The sequence below is a fragment of the Vipera ursinii genome (genome assembly GCF_947247035.1).
Source record: "Vipera ursinii genome assembly, chromosome: 4".
Taxonomy (NCBI): domain Eukaryota; kingdom Metazoa; phylum Chordata; class Lepidosauria; order Squamata; family Viperidae; genus Vipera; species Vipera ursinii.
Window position 1 is genome coordinate 40,114,867 of NC_139514.1, and position 21,232 is coordinate 40,136,098.

Genomic DNA, 21,232 nt, shown 5'->3' on the forward strand with positions numbered 1-21,232 from the left:
TCCCTATTTTTCTACTTGCATTTTTACGTGCTTTCGAACTGCTAGGTTGGCAGAAGCTGGGACAAGTAACAGGCGTTCACTCTGTTACACGGCACTCGGGATTCGACCCGCCAAACTGCCGACCTTCTGATCGACAAGCTCAGGTCCTAACCCACTGAGCCACCGCGTCCCTTCACGCAGTTACCTAATCTTAAACTCCATATTCCGACAGCCATTTATTCTTCCTGTTCAAAAAAAAAAATGTCTCCTTCGAGGTGCCATAATTCATCAACTTGCCAGCAGACTTACATTTCGGGCCTGTTCCTTTGTTAGCTATTTAACAGGCTCTAATTTAGTAAAACTGATAGCAAGGACGCTTAATTCTGAATCGCCCGCTAAAAATGCTATCGGAACCTCCTCAAACCAGGCCTTTCCCTCATTCCCGCGCTTCAGCCTATGAAAACAAAGCAATCCTCTTACTCGTGGACTTCAACTCCCAAAATTCCTGAGCCAGCAATGCCGGCTCAAGAATTGTGGGAGTTGAAGTCCATAAGTCCTAAAAGGGCTATAGTTCCCCACCCCTGCCCTAATTCGACAGGCAAATTGGCCCGCCCACCATCCCAAAGCGCCGCCTTTAGTATCCAGATCCCGGAAGTCCAGCTAAACCGCGTGAATCCCTTTTCAAGCCTCTGCAGTTACATTTGGTTCCCTTCCGCTTCGGTGTTAGGCGATGACGTGATCTCTGCGTCTTTTTAAATTACTTGAGAGAGAGCTTTAGACTCAGTATAAAGGAAAGTGAAAGCCACCGCTACAAAACGGAGCAAATTCTTCAGTCTAACCCTGACCCATTTTCTGCCTTATCCCTTCACTCTCTTATGAGAAATCAATCAATCAATCAATCAATCTATCTATCTATCTATCTATCTATCTATCTATCTATCTATCTATCTATCTATCTATCTATCTCAGGGGTAGGCAACCTCGGCTCTTTTATGACCCATAAAAGTCAGCTATGCTGACTCAGGAATTCTGGGAGTTGAAGTCCATGAGTCATAAAAGAGCCAAGGTTGCCTACCCCTGATCTAGATAGATAGATAGATATAGATATCTATATCTATATAGTGAAGTTATAAGAGGTGCTGCTCATTCCTGGTTTTATTAATTTTTATAGGGGAGATTCAAAACAAGATAAAAGTATCTTTCGTCTCCCTGCTTGTCTACGGAAATTCTTAGTCATCCAGATCGTGATTGTCCCAAAGCTGCTTTTTTCCAAGAGGCAGCAGGACTTTCTTTGAAAATGTTTCGCTTCTCATCCAAGCAGCTTCTTCAGCTCTGATTGGATGATGGAGAATGGAAGGATTTATATTGAATTATATTGAATGCAAATGACCAGCTGTCTGCAAGAAATATAAATCCTTCCATTCCCCACCTTTCAGTCAGTGGCACAGCCTGCCGTCAGAAATAGTAGCAGGAGCTTCACCACTGAAGGTTTTTTTAAAGAAGAGACTGGACAGCCGCCTGCCTGAAATGGTATAGATCTCCTGCTTGAGCAGCGGGTTGGACTAGAAGACCTCTTGAGGTCCTTTCCAGCTCTATTCCGATCGACCGATTGAGAAACGAAACGTCTTCAAAGAAAAACAAAGTCCAGTTGCCTCTTGGCAAAAAGCACCTTTGGGATTTCCCTTCCTTTCTCTAGGCCAGCGTTTCCCAACCTTTAGGAACTTGAAGATGCGTGGACTTCAACTCCCAGAATTCCCCAGCCAGCATAGCTGGCTGGGGAATTCTGGGAGTTGAAGTCCACGCATCTTCAAGTTCCTAAAGGTTGGGAAACGCTGCTCTAGGCCTCATCAATTCCCGGAATCTCCCCGGGAGGAATAGATCGGGGATGGGGAGAGAAGACAGACCGAGAGCGCGGCGCAGACAAGGGCTCGGGCTGCTCTTCCAGTTTCCTATCTCTGCAACCCGTCCGAGCTTTCGCCTCGGGACCGAGGAAGCGAATGAGGCGGGGCTGCGTCTCCCTTCTGCAAGAGAGGCGCGAGCTCGGCTGAGAGGGCGCTTTGGGGGTGGGGGGTGGGGTTGCAAGAGGCATCCCGCCCGCCTCGGACGGGCTGTGCACCATGAGCTTCTTGATCGATTCCAGCATTATGGTCGTCTCCCAGGTACCGGGCTTCTCTGTTCCGCGTCAGGCTAGGCTGAGGCGCGCAGCAGCGAAAGGCGGGAGAAGCCGGGCAGGAGGGGGCAGTCCTGCTTCCGGATATAAGGGAATCCTGGCCTTGCAAGGGACGACGGGGGGGGGCGGGGGGGGCGGACCGCGAATTTAGTTGCTTCCCTTTGCCCAGCCGAGCACGAGCCCCTCCCTCTTAGGACAGGGGTTTAATCGGGCGTGGGAAAGCTCGGCTCTTCCTTTAGAAATTGCTTTTCTTTTCTTTTGGAGCTGAGTTATCCCACGTAAAGAGGGTTCCGGTGAATTAAGGTCTGCCCGCGGTGGCACATTGCATTTGTGAATTGGGCCTCGGAAAATGCGCGGAGGCCTGGGTTCCTCTTCACTGGCTTGTGTTAGCGGTGACGTGGTGAACCGTGATTCAGTGAGCCATGGTTTACTCAAATGTTGAAGGGTTTGTTGCACGGCATCTTAAGCCACTATTTAACTGTAAAGGCTGGCCTCAGAAGAGTGATGGTGCGCCCTCCAATCGTTTTCGACTCCTAGCAGCTGCAGAGATCTTCTCCACGATGAATCTTGGCAACCTTGGCTTTTTTTATGTCTTGTGGACTTCAACTCCCAGAATTCCTGAGCCAGCGTAGTATAGCTGGCTCAGGAATTCTGGGAGTTGAAGTCCACGACTCATAAAAGAGCCGAGGTTGCCAACCCGTAGGCCAGGGAACTTTATCTCTCACCAAAGAAGTCAACATTAATCTTGACATTGATAACTTGCTTCAGTAATTTTAATATCCTGAAATTCAAGGTTTTGAATTCTCCAAAACTGTTCACTATAAAAAACAGAGAAAGGAAAAAAAAGTCCCAAATACTGATTCTGTAAGATTTTGAGATAGCTAGATTTAAATGACTTTCAAGGTCTGCTGGAATGAAGAAACAAAAGCAAAGAACAATTAATTCTCCACTTTAGAAAATATGCAAGATTATCCCCCGTTTTCATGGAAACACCTGCATCCTGAGATCTCATTTTTTAGTAAATAAAAATATAAGAATAAAATGACATGGAGGGCACAGCCAATGGAATTTCTAAAGGAATGTCCATCATAACTTTGAACAATCACTAAAAAGCCAAATGTAAATCAAGGATTACCTATATGCTTACACTAACATCTCACTTTGCATGGTACAGAAGTTCTTTTTTTAACTAAACGATTAAAATTAGTGTTCTCCAGGACATACAGAATAGTTTCAAGAACCAAGATGGCTTTATGCAACAGTTTATTTTTTATAAATGCTATGTAAATAATAATGAGATATTCCCTTCTGTGAAATGTTGTTCTGTTTTATCCTTTATGTTTTGTTTGTTAAATATTTTTCATGACCTAGAGATATATTTACGCAGTCTCCACAAAACACTTAACGTTCCTCAGGTTCAGAATGAGCTTTTAAATTGGAAAAATGTAACTACAATATTGGTACAATGTGTGTTTTAAAATGTTTGTGGTTAAAGCAAATAATTCATTTATCCAACCATTAAACACACAGACATACACACTAATAAATATGTTTTGGTTTATCAGGTTATCTTACCTTCGTAACAACAGCATTTGTTCATATGCTAATATGCTTTGAGATTTTCACATTTTGCAAACAGCATTCTAGCCATTAGCTATCATACACATAGACAGAAACACAAAACTGATGGAAGAAAAAGACCTAGTAGTCCATTAAGTCTGTCCTTTGTGTTTATTTGCTTTTTTGTTTTCTTTTTAATTCATTATTTTTAATTATTTTCATATTTACTTTTTATTTTGTATTTTTGTCAGATGGTGGGCATGTGTTTATGTCAAGCACTGAGAGCGCTGAGTTTATAATTACTGATGATATTCTTTTTATTTGCTTCTGCAGGTGCTGTTTTTTGGATTTGGATGGTTGTTCTTCATGCGACGGCTCTTCAAAGACTATGAGGTGAGAAATTTAAATTATAAATTAATAGCAGTAATCTGGACAACATACATGTTGAAGGCTAATAATTACAACAACAGTTAAACGGTTTGAACCAATAGCAAAACCAATAGATTTTATTCTAAATTGGAATTTTTGTGTTTGGAAAAATAAATTCTCTCTTACCATAAAAACAACATAAGCTGGAAGAGTTCACTTAACTTCCCAGCCCAAATGTTTAGGGGAATAGCCAGGTTTTTAGTGCCATGCATAAGGCTAACAGCAACTGGAGTAATAGGAATTAATCAGAACACTGACTTCTGATTGGAACTTCCTTGTGATTTAAAAGTAAAACCACCAATGTAGAATATGTAAAAAAAATACACATTGTAATATGCCTTGTAAGGATGCACAAACTCTGCACTTGCACAGAAGTAGACATTTGACATTTGAGAGTTGTTAAAAAAATTTTAAATAGATATTTTTAAGATTTTTAAAAAGTCTGCCGTTGTCCTGTATGAAAACAGTCATCCAGAGAAATTAATGCTAAGGAAATAAATTTTAGATTAAAACCTTTATTTAAAAATATTTCTCTTTTTGAACATAAAAATGTTCAGACTGGGAATGTAAATATATTATCAGTACAGATTTCATCTCAGCAAACACTTGCTTAGATATATCAGCCTGTATGTATTTAATTCCAGGATAGTCTAATTTTTTATTTTTGTTATGGATGTCCATTACATCCATAACAATTACATAAAAATTAATTCAAAAATGTTTATGTTCATTTTATTACAGGTTCGGCAGTATGTTGTACAGGTTGTCTTCTCTGTAACCTTTGCTTTTTCATGCACCATGTTTGAACTTATCATTTTTGAGATTCTAGACATCCTAAGCAGCAGGTAAGATGACACTAAATTCCAGCTGCATAACATGGCACTGAGATCTATAATTGATAGATTTGCTTTCTTATTTGTGGCTTCATCGCCGTTTAATGTTTTAGCATGTTTAAACATAAAGAAGTGAGTATACATTATTAATGTGCAGCTGGGTTCTGAAACAAAGTAGAAAAATGATGGCCAGGCTGTTTTATTATTTGCTTCTTTTAAAAAATGTTGCTGTTAAGTACTGCCAACATTCCTAAAGGTAAAGACACATTAAAGAAATTGCCACAAATGGTATGATATAAGTTATTGGTTCTCTGATCTAAAATTACTAAGCTTTCCAAGCAGTATCAGCAAATGCCAAAATATGTATGATTCCCAAATGCACGTAATTCTATTTGTGTAACTCCAATTCAGAGAACACATATTTTCCTCAATAATTTATTATTTACTAAAATAAGTAATGAGTCCTACGGGAGAAGGGCGGTATATAAGTCCAATAAACTTAAACATAAACATAAAATATAAGAGCCTTGGTGGAGCAGTGGGCTAATGCCTCCTTAAGTAACACCAGCTGCCTGCAATTAGTGCAGGTTCGCATCCCACCAGGCTCAAGGTTGACTCAGCCTTCCATCCTTCTGAGGTAGGTAAAATGAGGACCCAGATTGTTGGGGGCAATTAAGCTGACTTTGTAATAATGCCGCTTGGGGTGTGTGTGAAAGCCCTAATAAGCAGGCATATACATAGAATGAAGGCTACTGCTAAGCTTGTAAGCCGCCCTGAGTCTTCGGAGAAGGGCGGGATATAAATGGAATTAAAATAAAATAAATAAAAATAAATAAAATATCTTTGCTTGTTAATGAACACTTGTCCTCTGAGGGGCATTGATGAAAATCTTTATATGTTTTTTGGACTTTAAAGCTTAAAATGCATACTTTTAGACAAATAATAAAAAATGTGTCTTCTCCTGAAATTACACTAATGGGAAACTATATAACTTTGATTTTTTTAAAAAAAAAAAATTGACTGGTGGAAAGGAGATCAAATATAAGTATCTGAACAATTTGCATAATTTTGACAAGAACATTTAATGTATAACTTTGTATCTAGTCTATTACTGTGCATCTTTCTAAAATTATATTTGATTATAAGTGTAAATTTTTTATATTTTATGCAGATAATTGCTTACTATATGAAAGTAGACAAAAAGTAAAGCTAGAATTATTTTGTGACGATGATTAAATAGTCATCAATCCTTCCATTACTTCCAGCTCTCGGTATTTCCATTGGAAATTAAATCTTTGCGTGATTTTGCTTGTTCTGGTGTTCATGGTGCCCTTTTACATTGGCTACTTTGTTGTGAGCAACATCCGATTGTGTAAGTATCATGAGTATTGAAAATAAAAATTATAGTGGCACTATAAAGTTTAAATAATATTTTTTAATATAATTAACATAAGATATTAATTTTCTTTCTATTACTTTCAGTACACAGACATAGACTTCTTTTTGCCTGTGTTGTCTGGCTAATATTTATGTATTTCTTCTGGAAACTGGGAGATCCATTTCCTATCCTTAGTCCAAAACATGGTGAGTTTTATTATTTCATTAACTTATAAGTGCACATCTGACTGTTTTTTGATTTGTGCAGCTATAGATGGGAACTTCTATTGCTGTGACTGCCTTTTGGAACAGAATACTATCTCGCCTCCTTCCCCCCCCCCCCCACAAAAAAAATGATGGTGCTGACCCTGTTGGTTTTCCATAAGACTTTGAAAGCCTGGCTCTCTCTCCCAACCATTGGGCACCAGTGGTTGGGAATGCTGGCAGGAGGTTACCAAGCCCATGTTTGAGACCTGAGAGCTGCTGTGAGGGAGGTTTAAGCTCTCATCCTTCACTCCAGCTCCTGGTGGGGACATGAAAGGAGCCTCCAACCAGGCGTCCCCAAGGCAACAGGGTCACCGGCTAATCCTTTGAACCTGGAAGTGCCTCAGTGCTTCTGACCTGAATGCAAAAAAGCTCTTCTTGCAGTGTTTTGAGAATATAAACATGTTTGTGGTTTGCCTTGGTTGTACTAGGTAGTCCTTGCTTAATTAATGTAATTGGAAATGGAATTTCCATCACTCAGCAGAGCAGTTGTTAGGTGATACATCATGTGGTCACACCACTTAGTGACTATCTTAGCCTATCTCTCCACATTTCTGCATTTTTGGCCACTATGTACACCACTATTGCCTACCACTGCTGCCCACGTAACATCCCCAGTTGATTTTCAACATCTTCTTTCTGCTGCTACTGCATGCCCTGGCCTCCCTGGATAACAAGACATCCACATATGTTAGTAATGTGCAAGTTGGGATTGCAAATAGTCATAATGCAATAATGGAATTAATGATTTGGAACAACTTCTTGGTCAATAGGGGTCAGAACAAAAATACTGGAATTCCCGCTCTATCTAATATTTGCTCTCACGTGATGATTACAGTTCCGAAGGGAGCCTTAGTTTGTAAAAAGTTATTTCTAAGTAGACAGTCACATTGTTAAGCTTAACAAAGGCTTCAGTTTAATATTGTAAATTAGCTTCATTACAAGATATAAGTAGTCCTCAACTTACAACATAATTTATGGCTTTTCTTGTTTCACCATTTTTAAGGGCTCCGAAGATTTTTCAGTTAAATTTGTATGTAATCAAATAAATAAAGTAAGCAGAAACCAAAATTCATACTGAGTTCCAGAAGCAGAATTGAGTGTTTTTTTTAAAAACAGTGCTTCAATAGCACAGAACAAGTAAGGTGGAGAGTAAAATATTGTCAGTACTGGGACCACACTCAGGTATTCAAAGAATTACAGTTGTATATAACTAGACCTTGTTTGCTACACCGTTACACCCAAATTGTAGATAGATAACACTCTCAAATGTCACTTTTTAGTCCATTAGATATAACTGTGCATTCTTTGCTTGAGAATGAGGCTTTTAATCTCAAGTAAATCTGTTTTTGGAACATAGACAGTGGCATTGAATCTATATAAATAATACGTTTGCTCCAAGTGACCTGCTGAGGTCACTGTTCTCTTGCTTGGATAATGAATTCTGTGGCTGATCTTATGAACTGCTTCTGAACAAGTGATTGAGAACAGAATTAGATTTGTCTTCCCAGATCTAAGGATTCTGACTCTGAATGACTTTATTTATTCTGAATACTTGAATTCCTGTCAAAGCAAGGATCTTATATCCAAATATGTTTATAAACATGATTCTTTTTCTTTTTTTTTTGGTTATCTACTGAATATATTTAGCAAGTTCGTGGAAAAAGAAATGAATTGAAGAATAGTTTCAATGACTCTTATTCATATAGCCTCATTTATTTATTATTTAGAATTAAGGAGGACGTTAAAGAGCATAATGGTAATCATGTTCTCCATCATAACATATTATTCCATTTTTTTTGTTAAAACAGCAATTTTTTCCTTATAGCCACCTAATTCTGGAGCTATATTATTCTGGAATTCAAATTTAAATAGGAATAATCTAACAAACTATCAGAGCTTTTTTTCACATTACAACTATACACTGTTGATGTAGTAGTTAACTATACAGCTATCTAATGTCACATGGAATCTGTGAAAAGGATTAAGTACAAGCCTTGTAGAGTTAGTTTAACTTTCATATATGCCAATTGCCATTTGAGGCAACAAAGTTATTGATCAGCTTTACTCACTCAGTGAGATGTGCTACAGTGAACTGAACTATATTGCTGTCTTTGCCAGTTTTCAAGTTAGGGTTCAAGGCATTCTGTCTCTTTCACTGACGATGAGATTAGAAGCCACAGCAACCTGGTTCTTTATCTGCTTCCATTCAATTAACTATGTATTTCAGTTTGGCATAAAACAAAATAAAGCATTGTTGATTAGGGAAGATTAGACACTATTTGGGAGTACTCATTTTCAGTTGAAGTTTTTCACTTAATCCAGAATGATTCCAAGATTATGACAGCTATATTAGAAGTTATGGTTCATTTTTTTCCAATTATTTTTGGTAAAGCAGTCTGTTAAATACACAGATATGTTTTTGCCCCATTACAAGAGCACACTTGAGGGTTCTTATGAAGGAGTATCTGAATAATTAAAAAAAAATGGTGTAGATCTAATATGGTAATGAGATTCTGCTTTTCTATTGTTCTCAATAAACGTAATAATAAAATTAACCTTGTGGTATTTTCTTTTTATCAGGAATTCTATCTATAGAACAACTCATCAGTAGGGTGGGAGTGATTGGGGTAACCCTCATGGCCTTGCTCTCTGGCTTTGGTGCAGTGAATTGTCCATACACGTATATGTCTTATTTTCTCAGGTAAATCTCCCCTCCTCAAAAAGATTCAAAGCAGTTTTAAAATCCATGTCTGTTTCTACCTCTCTATCCTTCTTCATGTCAGTCTGCCTGCTTGTCTGTCTGTCTGTCTGTCTGTCTCTGTGTGTGTGTGTGTGTGTGTGTGTGTGTTTGTATTTGCTGTTTTTGTTGTAATCAAGTTATGGAGAAGAATCAGAATAGCTGAAATTGGGAAGAGATTGTTCTAGAAATCATAGGAATAATTCTAGATGTATACATCTTATTATAGGAATGTCACAGATGCTGATATTCTATCTCTAGAACGTCGACTCCTCCAGACAATGGACATGATCATCAGCAAAAAGAAAAGGTCAGATAAAGATATTAGAGTGTCCAACAAGAAATTATTTGCTATTGAACAATAATCTATATCGTAAGATCCTGATATAAGTGTGGGTGAAATCTGAGCGAAGTACAGATCCAAATTTTATCTCGATTTGTGTACTTGGGTACTTATCTGGGATTAGTATTCTATTTAGAATTTAAAATTAATATAAGATGTCAACCCTGCAAACATTGGAAGTTTTTGCTTTGACATAAGATTTATAGTATAGTAGTATTAAACCTCGGTTAAACTGTGTTACTTAATATATTTTGAAGAACATTAAAAGGGTTAAATATTTGGGGGTGATTTTGTCGCCCTCTAATACAAAGCTATATAAAAATAATTATGAAAAACTATGGGGGAAAATTCAAAAAGAATTGGAGAGTTGGGAAAAATTGCAATTGTCTTTGTTGGGACGGATTGCAGCAGTGAAAATGAATGTCCTGCCCAAATTTTTATTTTTATTTCAAATGATACCGATTCTTAAGAAAGATTCTAACTTGGAGGAATGGCAGCGTGGTATCAATAAATTTGTGTGGGCAGGGAAAAAGCCACGAGTTAAATTTAAGATTATGCAGGATACTCGTGAGAGAGGTGGCCTTAAATTGCCTAATTTTAAACTATATTATGAAGCTGCTGCATTAGTAGGAATAAGCGATTGGATTAATTTGACGCAACCGAGGTTATTAAATCTTGAGGGCCATGATTTGTTGTTTGGCTGGCATGCATATTTGTTGTATGATAAGAAGGTAGATATTGTGTTTAGGATGCATATTTTAAGGCAGGCATTGCTGAGAGTTTGGAAGAAGTATAGACATAAGTTAAGCAGCAAGATACCATTGTGGGCAATTCCAAAACACGCAATAGAAAATATACATGCTGGTTTCAAACATGATGTGACTACGTACAAGGAAATTTTAAGCTTGGAAAGGAATGTTTGGTGTTTGAAATCATATAGCCTCTTGCGAGAAGAGAAGGTTGTTCAAACTTGGTTTCAATATATTCAGTTACGGGCCAGGTGGAAAGAAGACCAGAAAAATGGATTTGCAATGACTGATGAAAATTTGATAAAGCAAATTAGAAATCAGGGACCAGCACATATCAAACGGATATATCTTGCACTGATAGAGATTGATTCAGAAACAGAGCTTGTTAAGGATTGTATGATAAAATGGGCCCAAAACATTCAGGAAGTTATTACAATGGACACGTGGGAAAAGATTTGGGTGAGGAATGTAAAATTTACTCAAGCTCAAAATCTAAGAGAGAACTTTTACAAAATGTTTTATAGATGGCATTTAGATCCTAAAAAGCTTGCAAGTATGTATCCGAATTACCAGCCTAAATGTTGGAGGTGTGGTGATGAAGATGCAACATATTTTCACATATGGTGGACATGTAAGAAGGTTAAGGTTTTTTGGATAAAAGTCTGGTGGAATATGCAGAAGATTTTTAAACGGAGGATAAAGTTTTGTCCGCAATTTTTTTTGTTGGGAATAATGGTCGACGCTACAGTTGTGGACTCCAAGTTGATGTTGAATTTAGTTACGGCAGCAAGACTTTTGATAGGTCAATATTGGAAGAAAGAGGAATTGCCGACCATAGAAGAGTGGACTTTAAAGGTTTCCGACCTGGCAGAGATGGCGAAGATTTCGGCCTATTTGAAAGATCATTCGCAAGAACGTTATATTATGGAATGGAGAAAATGGATTGAGTTTATCCAGAACAAGTATAGGGTTAAGAAGTTTTATGTAGCATTCGAATAAGTCTTCTTTCGTTTTTTTTTCTTTTTCTATTTTAGTTTTTTATATATATTTGATATTGCTAAGATTTGTTTTATCCTATATAAGCTAGAGAGTGATGGATTTTAGAATGTATAGTTGTTAGTATATGGTTGTTTATGATTGCTTTTTTATATATATATATACCTTGTATTTAGCTCTGGGAAGTCGGGGGGGAGGGGGGGAGGGGGGGAGGTAGGGGGGAGGTAGGGGGGGGAGGAGGGAGGGGGAAGGGGGGCTTTTTAAAGGAAAACTATTTTAAAACTTTTCAATAAAAAAAATATATTTTGAAGAACAGTATGGATGTTCTCTTGAGTAATACTTTAAAAAGTTTCAACTTTCTTTATTACCAGCTAGCCTGGTTAAAGGTTAGATCTACTTTAAGAATAATTCATTAGAATATCCCTGATTTAAATGAGTCACCTCCAGTAATAAACACATGTAGATGTAATTTATAGAATGTAATGTAGTTTATTCCTAATTGGAAGCACTTTTTAGTTTGACATAATAGCATGAGCAGTAGCACACTTCTACACCAAATCTGCTTGATTCCTTTCTGAATGGAATTCTGAGTGTTCCTTTAAATTTTGAATGTCAGATTTTATAAAACATAAAAAATACAAATATTTACAGATTAGCTATGTTGTTATGGGATTTGGCTCTACTTGATATTTTATGATTTTACGTTTCTAACTTTGTCTCCCGATCAGGATAGCAATGGTTCACAGAAATATGTTCCAGAGAGGGGAAGTGCACAACAAAACCACTGGTTTCTGGGGAATTATAAAAAGTGTCACAACATCTTCACCAGGAGGTGAAAGTATCCTTTACTTGCAGACGGAGGTCCAAAAAATCAGCTTGCTGCCTTTTACAATAAATGAAAAAAAAGTAGAATATTTTATTAATGGGTTGTATTAAATTACCTTGCTTTCAGCTTTTGGAGATCATATACTTGAAGAGAATAATATCAATCCAAGTTTGTAAGTGTTAAGCACTGACATCTAATCTGCTAGGACACTTTCATGACCATTTGTGCATTAAGTAGCAATTTATATAACACACAGTATGCAAGAATGGAAAGCCAGATATAATGAATTTAAGCAATCTTATTTTTATAAAATAGCACTTTCCATCATACTTTCCATTTTACTGAGTATTAATAGAAACAATTGATTTATCTATAAGGGAAAATAAAAATTGTGATTGATTATACTTTAAAGTGCTTTATATGTTGTGGATTGGTTTATTGTGTTTGCATGTTTGCATTATATAGGATTCAGCTGTTCTTAAAGGAGAATAAAGTCAAAATTTTATAAAAAGCAAAGTGTTTACCATTAAGGATTATTTACTTATAAGTAAATCTGCAAATATGACTAGTCTTTGACTTAAGGCAGGGGTAGGCAACCTCGGCTCTTTTATGACTCTTGGAGTTGAAGTCCATGAGTCATAAAAGAGCCGAGGTTGCCTACCCTTGACTTAAGGACTGGTCACAGTTATAATTAATCCTACAAAAGGGATTTACAACCCAGTTTAGAAATTTCTATGTGCCTTTTCCTGCATTGACTGCATTTAGGGCGCTCAGTAACTGGCCCACATTTAGGTTCATTTGCAGTGCATTGCAGTCATGTGACTGCAATTTACAGCTGTTTAGCTGGAAACTGGTATTTACTTCTGGTTTCCAGCAAAAACTGGCCCATAGTGAACAGTGGTTTCACTTAACTACTTTGTATGCTTAACAACTGCAGCAAAAGACATAAAAGTGAGTCTGGTCACATGGTGATCTGCTTTATAACGATCACAATTTACGGCCATCATTTTTGGGCTCAGTTATGATCATAAGTTGGGGACTACCTGTATTGTGGCATTTTCTGTTTCTGAAAGGCATAGGTATTATTGTAGATTTTTTTAAAAATTGGATGTTTAAATAATAACATCCTCGGTAGTCATTCTTCCTGTTTCATTGGGGCCCTTCAGATTAAAACCATTGTGTAAAATGCCTGGGGAGAAAATATCTACTGCAATATGAATACCATGTATATCTTTTTAACTTTTGTATCGTTGTATTTTATTGTTGTTAGCCGCCCTGAGTCCTTCGGGAGATAGGGCGGCATATAAGTCCCAATAATAAATAATAAATAAATAAATATCTCCTTAGGGAAGGTACTGCAGAGTGGTGCTTAATAACTGAGAAGGAGCTTTCATTTTACTTAAAGTTGTTCTCTGTGTAGCCAAGCCGTTTGAACTTTATTGTTCAAAAGAAATGATCAATTCCCCAAGCAGTTATATATATATAGGAAGATGCTTTCTTTGAAACATTCTTATTTCAACATTTCAGAACATTAAATGACTGGCCTACTTTAAATAATGGCCTGAAATTAACTAAGGGCTATATGGCTGACATGATTTCTTTAATTTAGTAAAGTAGCAGTAAAATAAGATAAGTTTCAACTTACTGGTCTTCATCCAGTCCATTACCTCAGTTCTAATTCAGAACGTTTACCAGAATAGGCAGAAAATAAAAATCTTAATGTCATTTCAATGTACGTTTCCTGGATAATCTTTTCCGGTTATTTCAGGTACACATTGAATAAAATCAGGAATTAAATGAAGTCCTTCTTATTTATGTAATAATTGCTCCCTTAGTCTTTTCTGGGAACAACCCGGCAATTAGGAACATAATGACTATAAAATAATACTCCCTCTTCAAAAATCTATTCCATAAGGATACCATAGTCAATTGTTTTGAAAGCTAATTAGAAAGCCAGAAGGTCAGCAAGACTAAATTTTTCTGTATCCTATTGCTCAGGAAAGATTATTCTGTAGGATGATTGAGGTAATTGCTAAACCAACTTGGATGTTTACTCAAATTGAAATGGATCTAGAAAATCACCTTCATTTCAAAATGTCTGGATAAAGTCTGCAAATAAGTACTTTCTATCCAGAAAGAGATGTTAAAAATGATCTGCAATTATCCCTATAGTTATATAATATTTTATAGTATTCAATTGCAGCTTTTATTTTCTTCCTGCAGATGGCTGTAATGAGTAATGTTGGATTTCATGTCTTGAGTTATTTACAGACATTTTAAAAAACCTCTTAAATGTGCCTTGCCATACATATTGTTTTAAAAATTGCACTTTTTCAGATATTTCAAATTTTATTTTATATCCACTATGTGTTAAAGAATAAAATAAAATTTGAAATATTTTTTCCAGATTTTAATGAATCGGTTCTTCATCCCAATGGTTCCACTAATATTTTTTTATACAGGCAAAGGGCATCAAACTGATGTATACAGTATACTGTATACAGTATGAAATGTGCTTTCATTTGTTCCCTTTTTTAACATTCATATAATCTTAAACAAGATATCACAGTATTGTTTTCCTGTTGATTTTTGGGTTTGGGGAATAAAATCACGCTTTAAAAAGAAACATGTCTTTCAAAATGATTAATGATTTTGAGCTTGACTATCTTGGTTTTAAGATTTGACACTCATCCAGCAAGAAATTGATGCTTTAGAGGAACTTAGTCGCCAGCTTTTCTTGGAAACAGTTGATTTGCATGCTACCAAGGTGCAAACTAAGGGCATTTTTCCCAAGTCTGATGGGTGGGTAACTGGGATTGATATATGAGAGAAAATGTGAGAAAAACCTGGTAAATTAAATGAGCCAAGAGAAATGTTATGACTTTATGATACTGGTCTATTTTTTTTTTAAATTCCATTTATATCCCGCCCTTCTCCAAAGACTCAGGGCGGCTTACAAGCTTAGCAGTAGCCTTCATTCTATGTATATGCCTGCTTATTAGGGCTTTCACACACACACCCAAGCGGCATTATTACAAAGTCAGCTTATTGCCCCCAACAATCTGGGTCCTCATTTTACCTACCTCGGAAGGATTGAAGGCTGAGTCAACCTTGAGCCTGGTGGGATGCGAACCTGCACTAATTGCAGGCAGCTGGTGTTACTTAAGGAGGCATTAGCCCACTGCTCCACCAAGGCTCTTTATGTTAAAAGCTTGAACAACTTTTTTAAAAAGTCTGTTTATAGAAAAAAAAATCAAGTATAAATATGAATGTTCTGCAAATTGAAACTTTCCAGAAATAGATATCAGGCTTTGTGACTCTAAAGACAGGCTTAGAATACCAGAAATTTGGTTTTGTTCCCGTATTCTGTAATTTCGGTTCACTTATGTTAGACAAATGTTGATTTTGCAATTCTGTAGATTCATTACCTGTTAAGAAGCTAAACAACTTTATCTGTAGAAATGATCTGTACTGTATATAAAACCATATGCTAGTTTAAAATAATCTAAATGTTCTCTCTCTCTGAAAAAAAATCTATTTGCAGGAAAGAATAGAATATTCTAAAACATTCCAAGGGAAATATTTCAACTTTCTGGGTTATTTTTTCTCCATTTACTGTGTATGGAAAACTTTTATGGTATGTAACGCTGCTGTTGGTACAGTCATTTATAATTTGTAGTCTGACAAAATATGTGCTTAATAAAAAGAATGCTTTCTAAACCTATCATTTTTAAAAAATGTTGATTATAAATACAATCACATTTTAAGCCAGAATGGACATTTTTTCTCATAGAGAAACATTGCCTATGAAAGATAAATGTGTATATCTTATAATGGTTTTAGTGAAAGTATCTGTTATATTTCTTTCTTTCATCTCTTCAGGCAACAATCAATATTGTATTTGACCGAGTTGGGAAAACAGATCCAGTAACAAGAGGAATTGAGATTACTGTGAATTATTTGGGGATACAGTTTGATGTAAGAGCTCTCTTAGATTTTAATCCTACCTACCGATCCCCATGTTCATTCTTAATTTCTGTTTTATAGAGAGCTTGATAATGTAATATTAAACTTTTTTTGAAAGTATACCCTTGGGAAAATTATTTGTCTATAGCTGCTGTTAAGGTAATATATTGTGAGAAGACAATGATTTATTTATTCTTCTGTATAATTCTTAAAAGTTATTTCTATTGGATCTTATGTTTTGAAGACAGTTTAATATCCTAGAGTACTTGAGAGGCCCTAGGTTGCAAGATACAATTATAAACAGCTCCGCCTTAATTCTGCATTGTTTCTGTATACAGTGCTAAGAATTGTTTTTTTTCCTGAAAGTATTCTTGCTAATACTGGAAGTCTTCATTTAATGCCCACAATTGGGATGGCACCTTGGTTGCTAAGTGAAACTGTGACTGTGCTTATAGTCTTATTTCCTTTGCTTTACAGACCTGTAAAGGTTGGAAATTGAGGACTGGTCACAAAGTTTCTTTTTCATCACCATGGTTGCGAAACAAGGACTACTTGTACTCTTGAAAAAGCTCTGTGCACATAAATAGCAACTGAAGTTAAATAGCCTTTCATGTCCTACATGGTCAATGTACTTGTCTGTATCTTTGCGGGTTTAACCATTTCCTGTCTTTATTACTACAGGTAAAATTCTGGTCCCAGCATATTTCATTTATTCTTGTTGGAATAATTATTGTCACCTCTATCAGGGGCTTATTAATAACACTCACAAAGGTAAGCCCAAGTGCAATCTTACTATGTGAACTGTGTTGAAGTAAAGAAGAGAGCATATTAATATATCGGTCTGTAAAAGTGTTATGACTGAATTGTAAACTTCAAAAATATGGAATCACTGCAGGAAGTAGCAGCTTTAAGTTGAGTTTGTCTTGGTATTGTTCTGAGAAGTTCCCAACATTTGGTCTAACACCTTATAGAGATGTGCAGTATTAAGACCTGTAGTAACCCAGATTACTTCAGATATATAGTGCAGATGAGTTTTCTGCATCACTTAATAGTTTTTAAGGCCAGAGGTAGGGAACAAAGTTTCCCTGTATGATTCCAATATGTGATTGTTTAATAAGTCACAATAAAACATTGGTATTGATTTTATAAGAAGTGAAAGAAAATTGCTTGACATTAAGTTACCATTTTTCACTTCGATATGTTTTAACAGTATAGGGCTGATATAAAGGTGCCTTTTATATATAATAGTTCTATTGTATCATATTGCAAATGATAATCATGATCTTAGTGAAGTGCTGTTGTTTTTTATGCACACTAGAAAACATCTCAACAGGTTAGTTATCATTGGCTAATCCTGCCACATCAGCAATATGTTTAGTTGCACACTGCTCAAGTACCACTATTTATAGCTAAAATGTGATAATTATCACTTAAACAGTCCCATTTATCCCTGGGCTATGCCATTTGTGTTGGATTTGCAAAAGTATTTCTGTAGACATAACATCATTTTTCATCTAAATTCTGCATTTCCTTGGGCTAACCTACTTGTTCACTTAAATGCATGTCCGAAGATCATAAGGACTGCTTGCATGTAGGACAAATTATTGTTATTATTTAGATGATTCTGGGTGAATGTGGAGTAGAATGGGAAGTATGCTGAAATACGCATAATGGAAAAATAAGGGTTTTAACACACATTACATTGTTTCTAAGAAGCAGTTCTAATGATGGTGATTACATTAAGCATGAAGATGTTTTAGTATTATCAATGTGACGACTTTTTAATTTAGCTCTAAAACATTTATTAAATCATGTTTGCCATGTTATTATTTCAGCTGACTTTCTGTGCTTATCTTTCTTAGTTTTTCTATGCTATCTCAAGTAGCAAGTCTTCTAACGTTATTGTTCTGTTGCTGGCACAGATTATGGTGAGTATTTTAATCCATTTGAATCGCAACTTGTGCTCTCTCAGCTATGTCAGGAGCAATAAAATTGTCTAATGCTTCTCTTATCTTCTCTGCAGGGAATGTATTTTGTGTCCTCTGTACTTCTGATTCGAATGAGTATGCCTCTAGAGTACCGTACCATCATTACTGAGGTTCTAGGAGAATTACAGTTTAACTTTTACCACCGATGGTTTGATGTTATATTTCTTGTCAGTGCTCTCTCCAGCATCCTGTTTCTCTATCTGGCACATAAGCAGGCTCCTGAGAAACATATGACACTTTGAATTTATTTTAATTCTGCAGCCTGCAGTTATTCGCAATTATGAATTTGGTATATCACCATTTTAAGATGGCTTCTCAATGATGGACACTCATCTCTTTGGTTCAAATCAGATGCTTCACTGTATGCAAGAAGTGACAAGCAGTCTCACAAGGACAGCCTCCAGCTCCATAAAAATGAGAAAAATAAAAAATAAAAGGGAATACTAGAGACCTCTCAAAAGGCTGGAAATGAAGAAGCCATTCTGCAGTTTTGATTCAATGGAGTTGGCAACATGTTTGCGTCATTGTCTTTGCCTTGAAGATAATGATTCTAAAAGACTAAATAAAACAATATTTGTAATAATTCCCAATAGTTTTCTTACGGTTTATAGATTTGTAAAGTTTCTTCTTTAAAGTGGAACAAAGTTTGATGAATTATTAATTTCTGACTGAAGTGAAAAAAACAACCCTTACCTCCTGGAACTCAAAAATACAGGCTTTGTCTAGCACTGCTAATCACTTTCCCCCTTTCATCCCATTAAATCAGCATCAGAACATCAGGTCCAAGCATTAAAAGTGGTCATCTCCAAAACTGTTAAGGTGGCTCTCAGAATTCCTCCAAATGTTTTTTCCCAGTTGTAACTCTTTTAATGTAATACAATGGAAAACGTAACACCACATTTTGATAGGCTCTTGGCATGCTACTTAGAAACCAAGAACTATATAACCAAGTAAATCTCAAGTAAGGTCCATACTGTTGATAGAACCTGTTCTTTTAAGTCAGTACTGTATTTTAAGAAATCCATTTTATGGATATCAGACAGGTGTTTACAGCAAGTGAGGAAGTAATTAGCAGTTGAAATTTATTTTAATTTTTTTTCAAGCAAAACCCTGTGCAAACATGAAAGTACAATATGTAAAATGAAGAATGCAGGGGAGTTAAATATCTTGATAATAATTTAATATATGGGGCACTGAAGAGAATCTATCAGTCTTACTTCATACTATCAGTAGTATCTTTTGCTTTGTTGGTAAGGAAATATTGCCAGGACTTGGTACTGGCTTCAATAGATCAGTGTTCCTTAAATTACGTTCCTAAGGACGCATAGTATCCCCCAGTTCCTCTCAGGTCCACAAAATCAAAATTATTTGCCAGTCTTATGTTGAAAAATAATACAATATTAAAAATCCATCAAACAATGGTTAGAAGCAGCAGTAGCAGCAAATTGTCAAGATTTTAATTTGGTAAATATTGACAGTGCTTAAGGCACCAGGCCAGAAATTGGGAAACTATTGAGTTCTAGTCCTGCCTTAAGCATGAAGGCCAGTGTGACGACCTTGGGCCAGTCATGCTGTCTTGCTTTAGAAAGCAAGCAGTGGCAAACCACTTCCAAAATCTCACCAAGTAAATTAAGGGACTTGTCCTGGCAGTTGTCAGGAGTCAACTGATTGAAAGGCACCAATATACAACAAGTAAAACAACAACAACAACACACAAACATGATTTTTGGGTCCCCCATAATTTTTTCAAAATGGGAAAGGGTCGTGACAAAAAAAAGTTTAAGAAACGCCAATCTATATTGTTGGCATTACAAAGGTCAAAGAAAGCTTTGTGGAATTGGGAACGCAGCAGCATTTTCTATCCTCTATGCAGATAAGAAAAAGGAATGGGGTGTGCTGAAAGAATGACACTGAAACATCAACCAAGACTGTACATATTTGTGTTATATTAACCATAGGAAAAAAATCTTGATTTTTTTAAAAAAATAATTACTACTAAAGAGCCTCTTGTCTTCATTATTCTTTCACAAAAAAGACAACTGTGTGAATGTTACACTCAAGTGTTTGCTTATAAATTCATAACAAAAGCCTACACAGCTTTGGTTGGTTCTTGGTTTCTTTTGTAGGACTGTTCAGAATTCCTGTGGTTTGATCAACTGAATTAGCATTGGGCAATATTGAAAGGGTTGACTGCAACAATTTAACTTCCCAGCTTTAAAAAAAAAGTACAGCAGGAAATGCATAATAGGGCAACATTACTGGAAGGAAAGAATTTCTAATTCTAATTTTTACCTTGAATTTGAGGTGGAAGGAGCTGGGGATGAGAAGGGAAATTGTGCTGCTGAGGTTTGATCATTTGCTAGTAAAATTCAGTGCCCCAGTCTTGTGACACTGGGGGGCAAGATTGGCACCCCTTGCATTAAATAAGCTGAAGTAGTCTGCTCATGGGTGGAACAAGTGAGTGCAATTGGAATAATATGCTGTGACATGTTAGCTGGTAAGTCAGAACGTATATGTGGAATGCAAACCAACTGTTGAGTTATTTGTTTACCATCTTTATTAGTGGAGAACATACAGTACCTAATACTTCTTTTTCTCCCTATTTCACTCAACACTTTAAACATAGAGGAGATAAAATGAAACTATTTTTAAACTCAGCATCTATCAGAACTAGACATCCTAATGAGTAGCTAGTATTCTTTAGTTTCTTTGCAGAACCTAATGCTCGGCTACAAGATTATTTCTGCACTTAATTAAAATTGGATGCAGTTGACAAAAATATCACAGAATAAATGTGATATATTTTAGTTTTAATTGATATAGTATTCAATTTAATTCATACAATTGGATTCTCAATGTGATTTTGCGTGACTAGTTTCTGAAAAAAAACTCCAGTTGCAGCGATTTTACTCATGTTCAAATTAACATGGGGGAAAAGTGGTTCAGACCATCTATTTTCATATCCAGATCGCATATCTTCCCCCAGTTTAAACACCCACACACTGAGGAATG

The 21,232-nt window shown here is 36.2% G+C and overlaps 1 protein-coding gene across 2 annotated transcripts; it reads left to right on the forward strand.

Moving 5' to 3' along the window:
• Positions 1-1,964: 1,964 nt before the first annotated feature.
• GPR89B (G protein-coupled receptor 89B) lies at positions 1,965-20,311 on the forward strand. Of its 2 annotated transcripts, XM_083362769.1 has the most exons (14): positions 1,965-2,138; positions 4,043-4,102; positions 4,880-4,983; positions 6,237-6,343; positions 6,454-6,555; positions 9,196-9,316; positions 9,582-9,662; positions 12,169-12,278; positions 14,945-15,033; positions 15,811-15,903; positions 16,149-16,244; positions 16,914-17,003; positions 18,095-18,160; positions 18,256-20,311. In XM_083362769.1, the coding sequence occupies exons 1-14, from the start codon at positions 2,097-2,099 to the stop codon at positions 18,460-18,462; spliced, it is 1,368 nt and encodes a 455-aa protein (XP_083218895.1). In that variant the 5' UTR covers positions 1,965-2,096; the 3' UTR covers positions 18,463-20,311. The 2 variants fall into 2 exon arrangements, with proteins under 2 accessions (XP_083218895.1, XP_083218896.1); XM_083362770.1 differs by lacking the exon at positions 6,237-6,343 and having other exon boundaries at positions 2,123-2,138; positions 18,256-20,306.
• Positions 20,312-21,232: the final 921 nt, after the last annotated feature.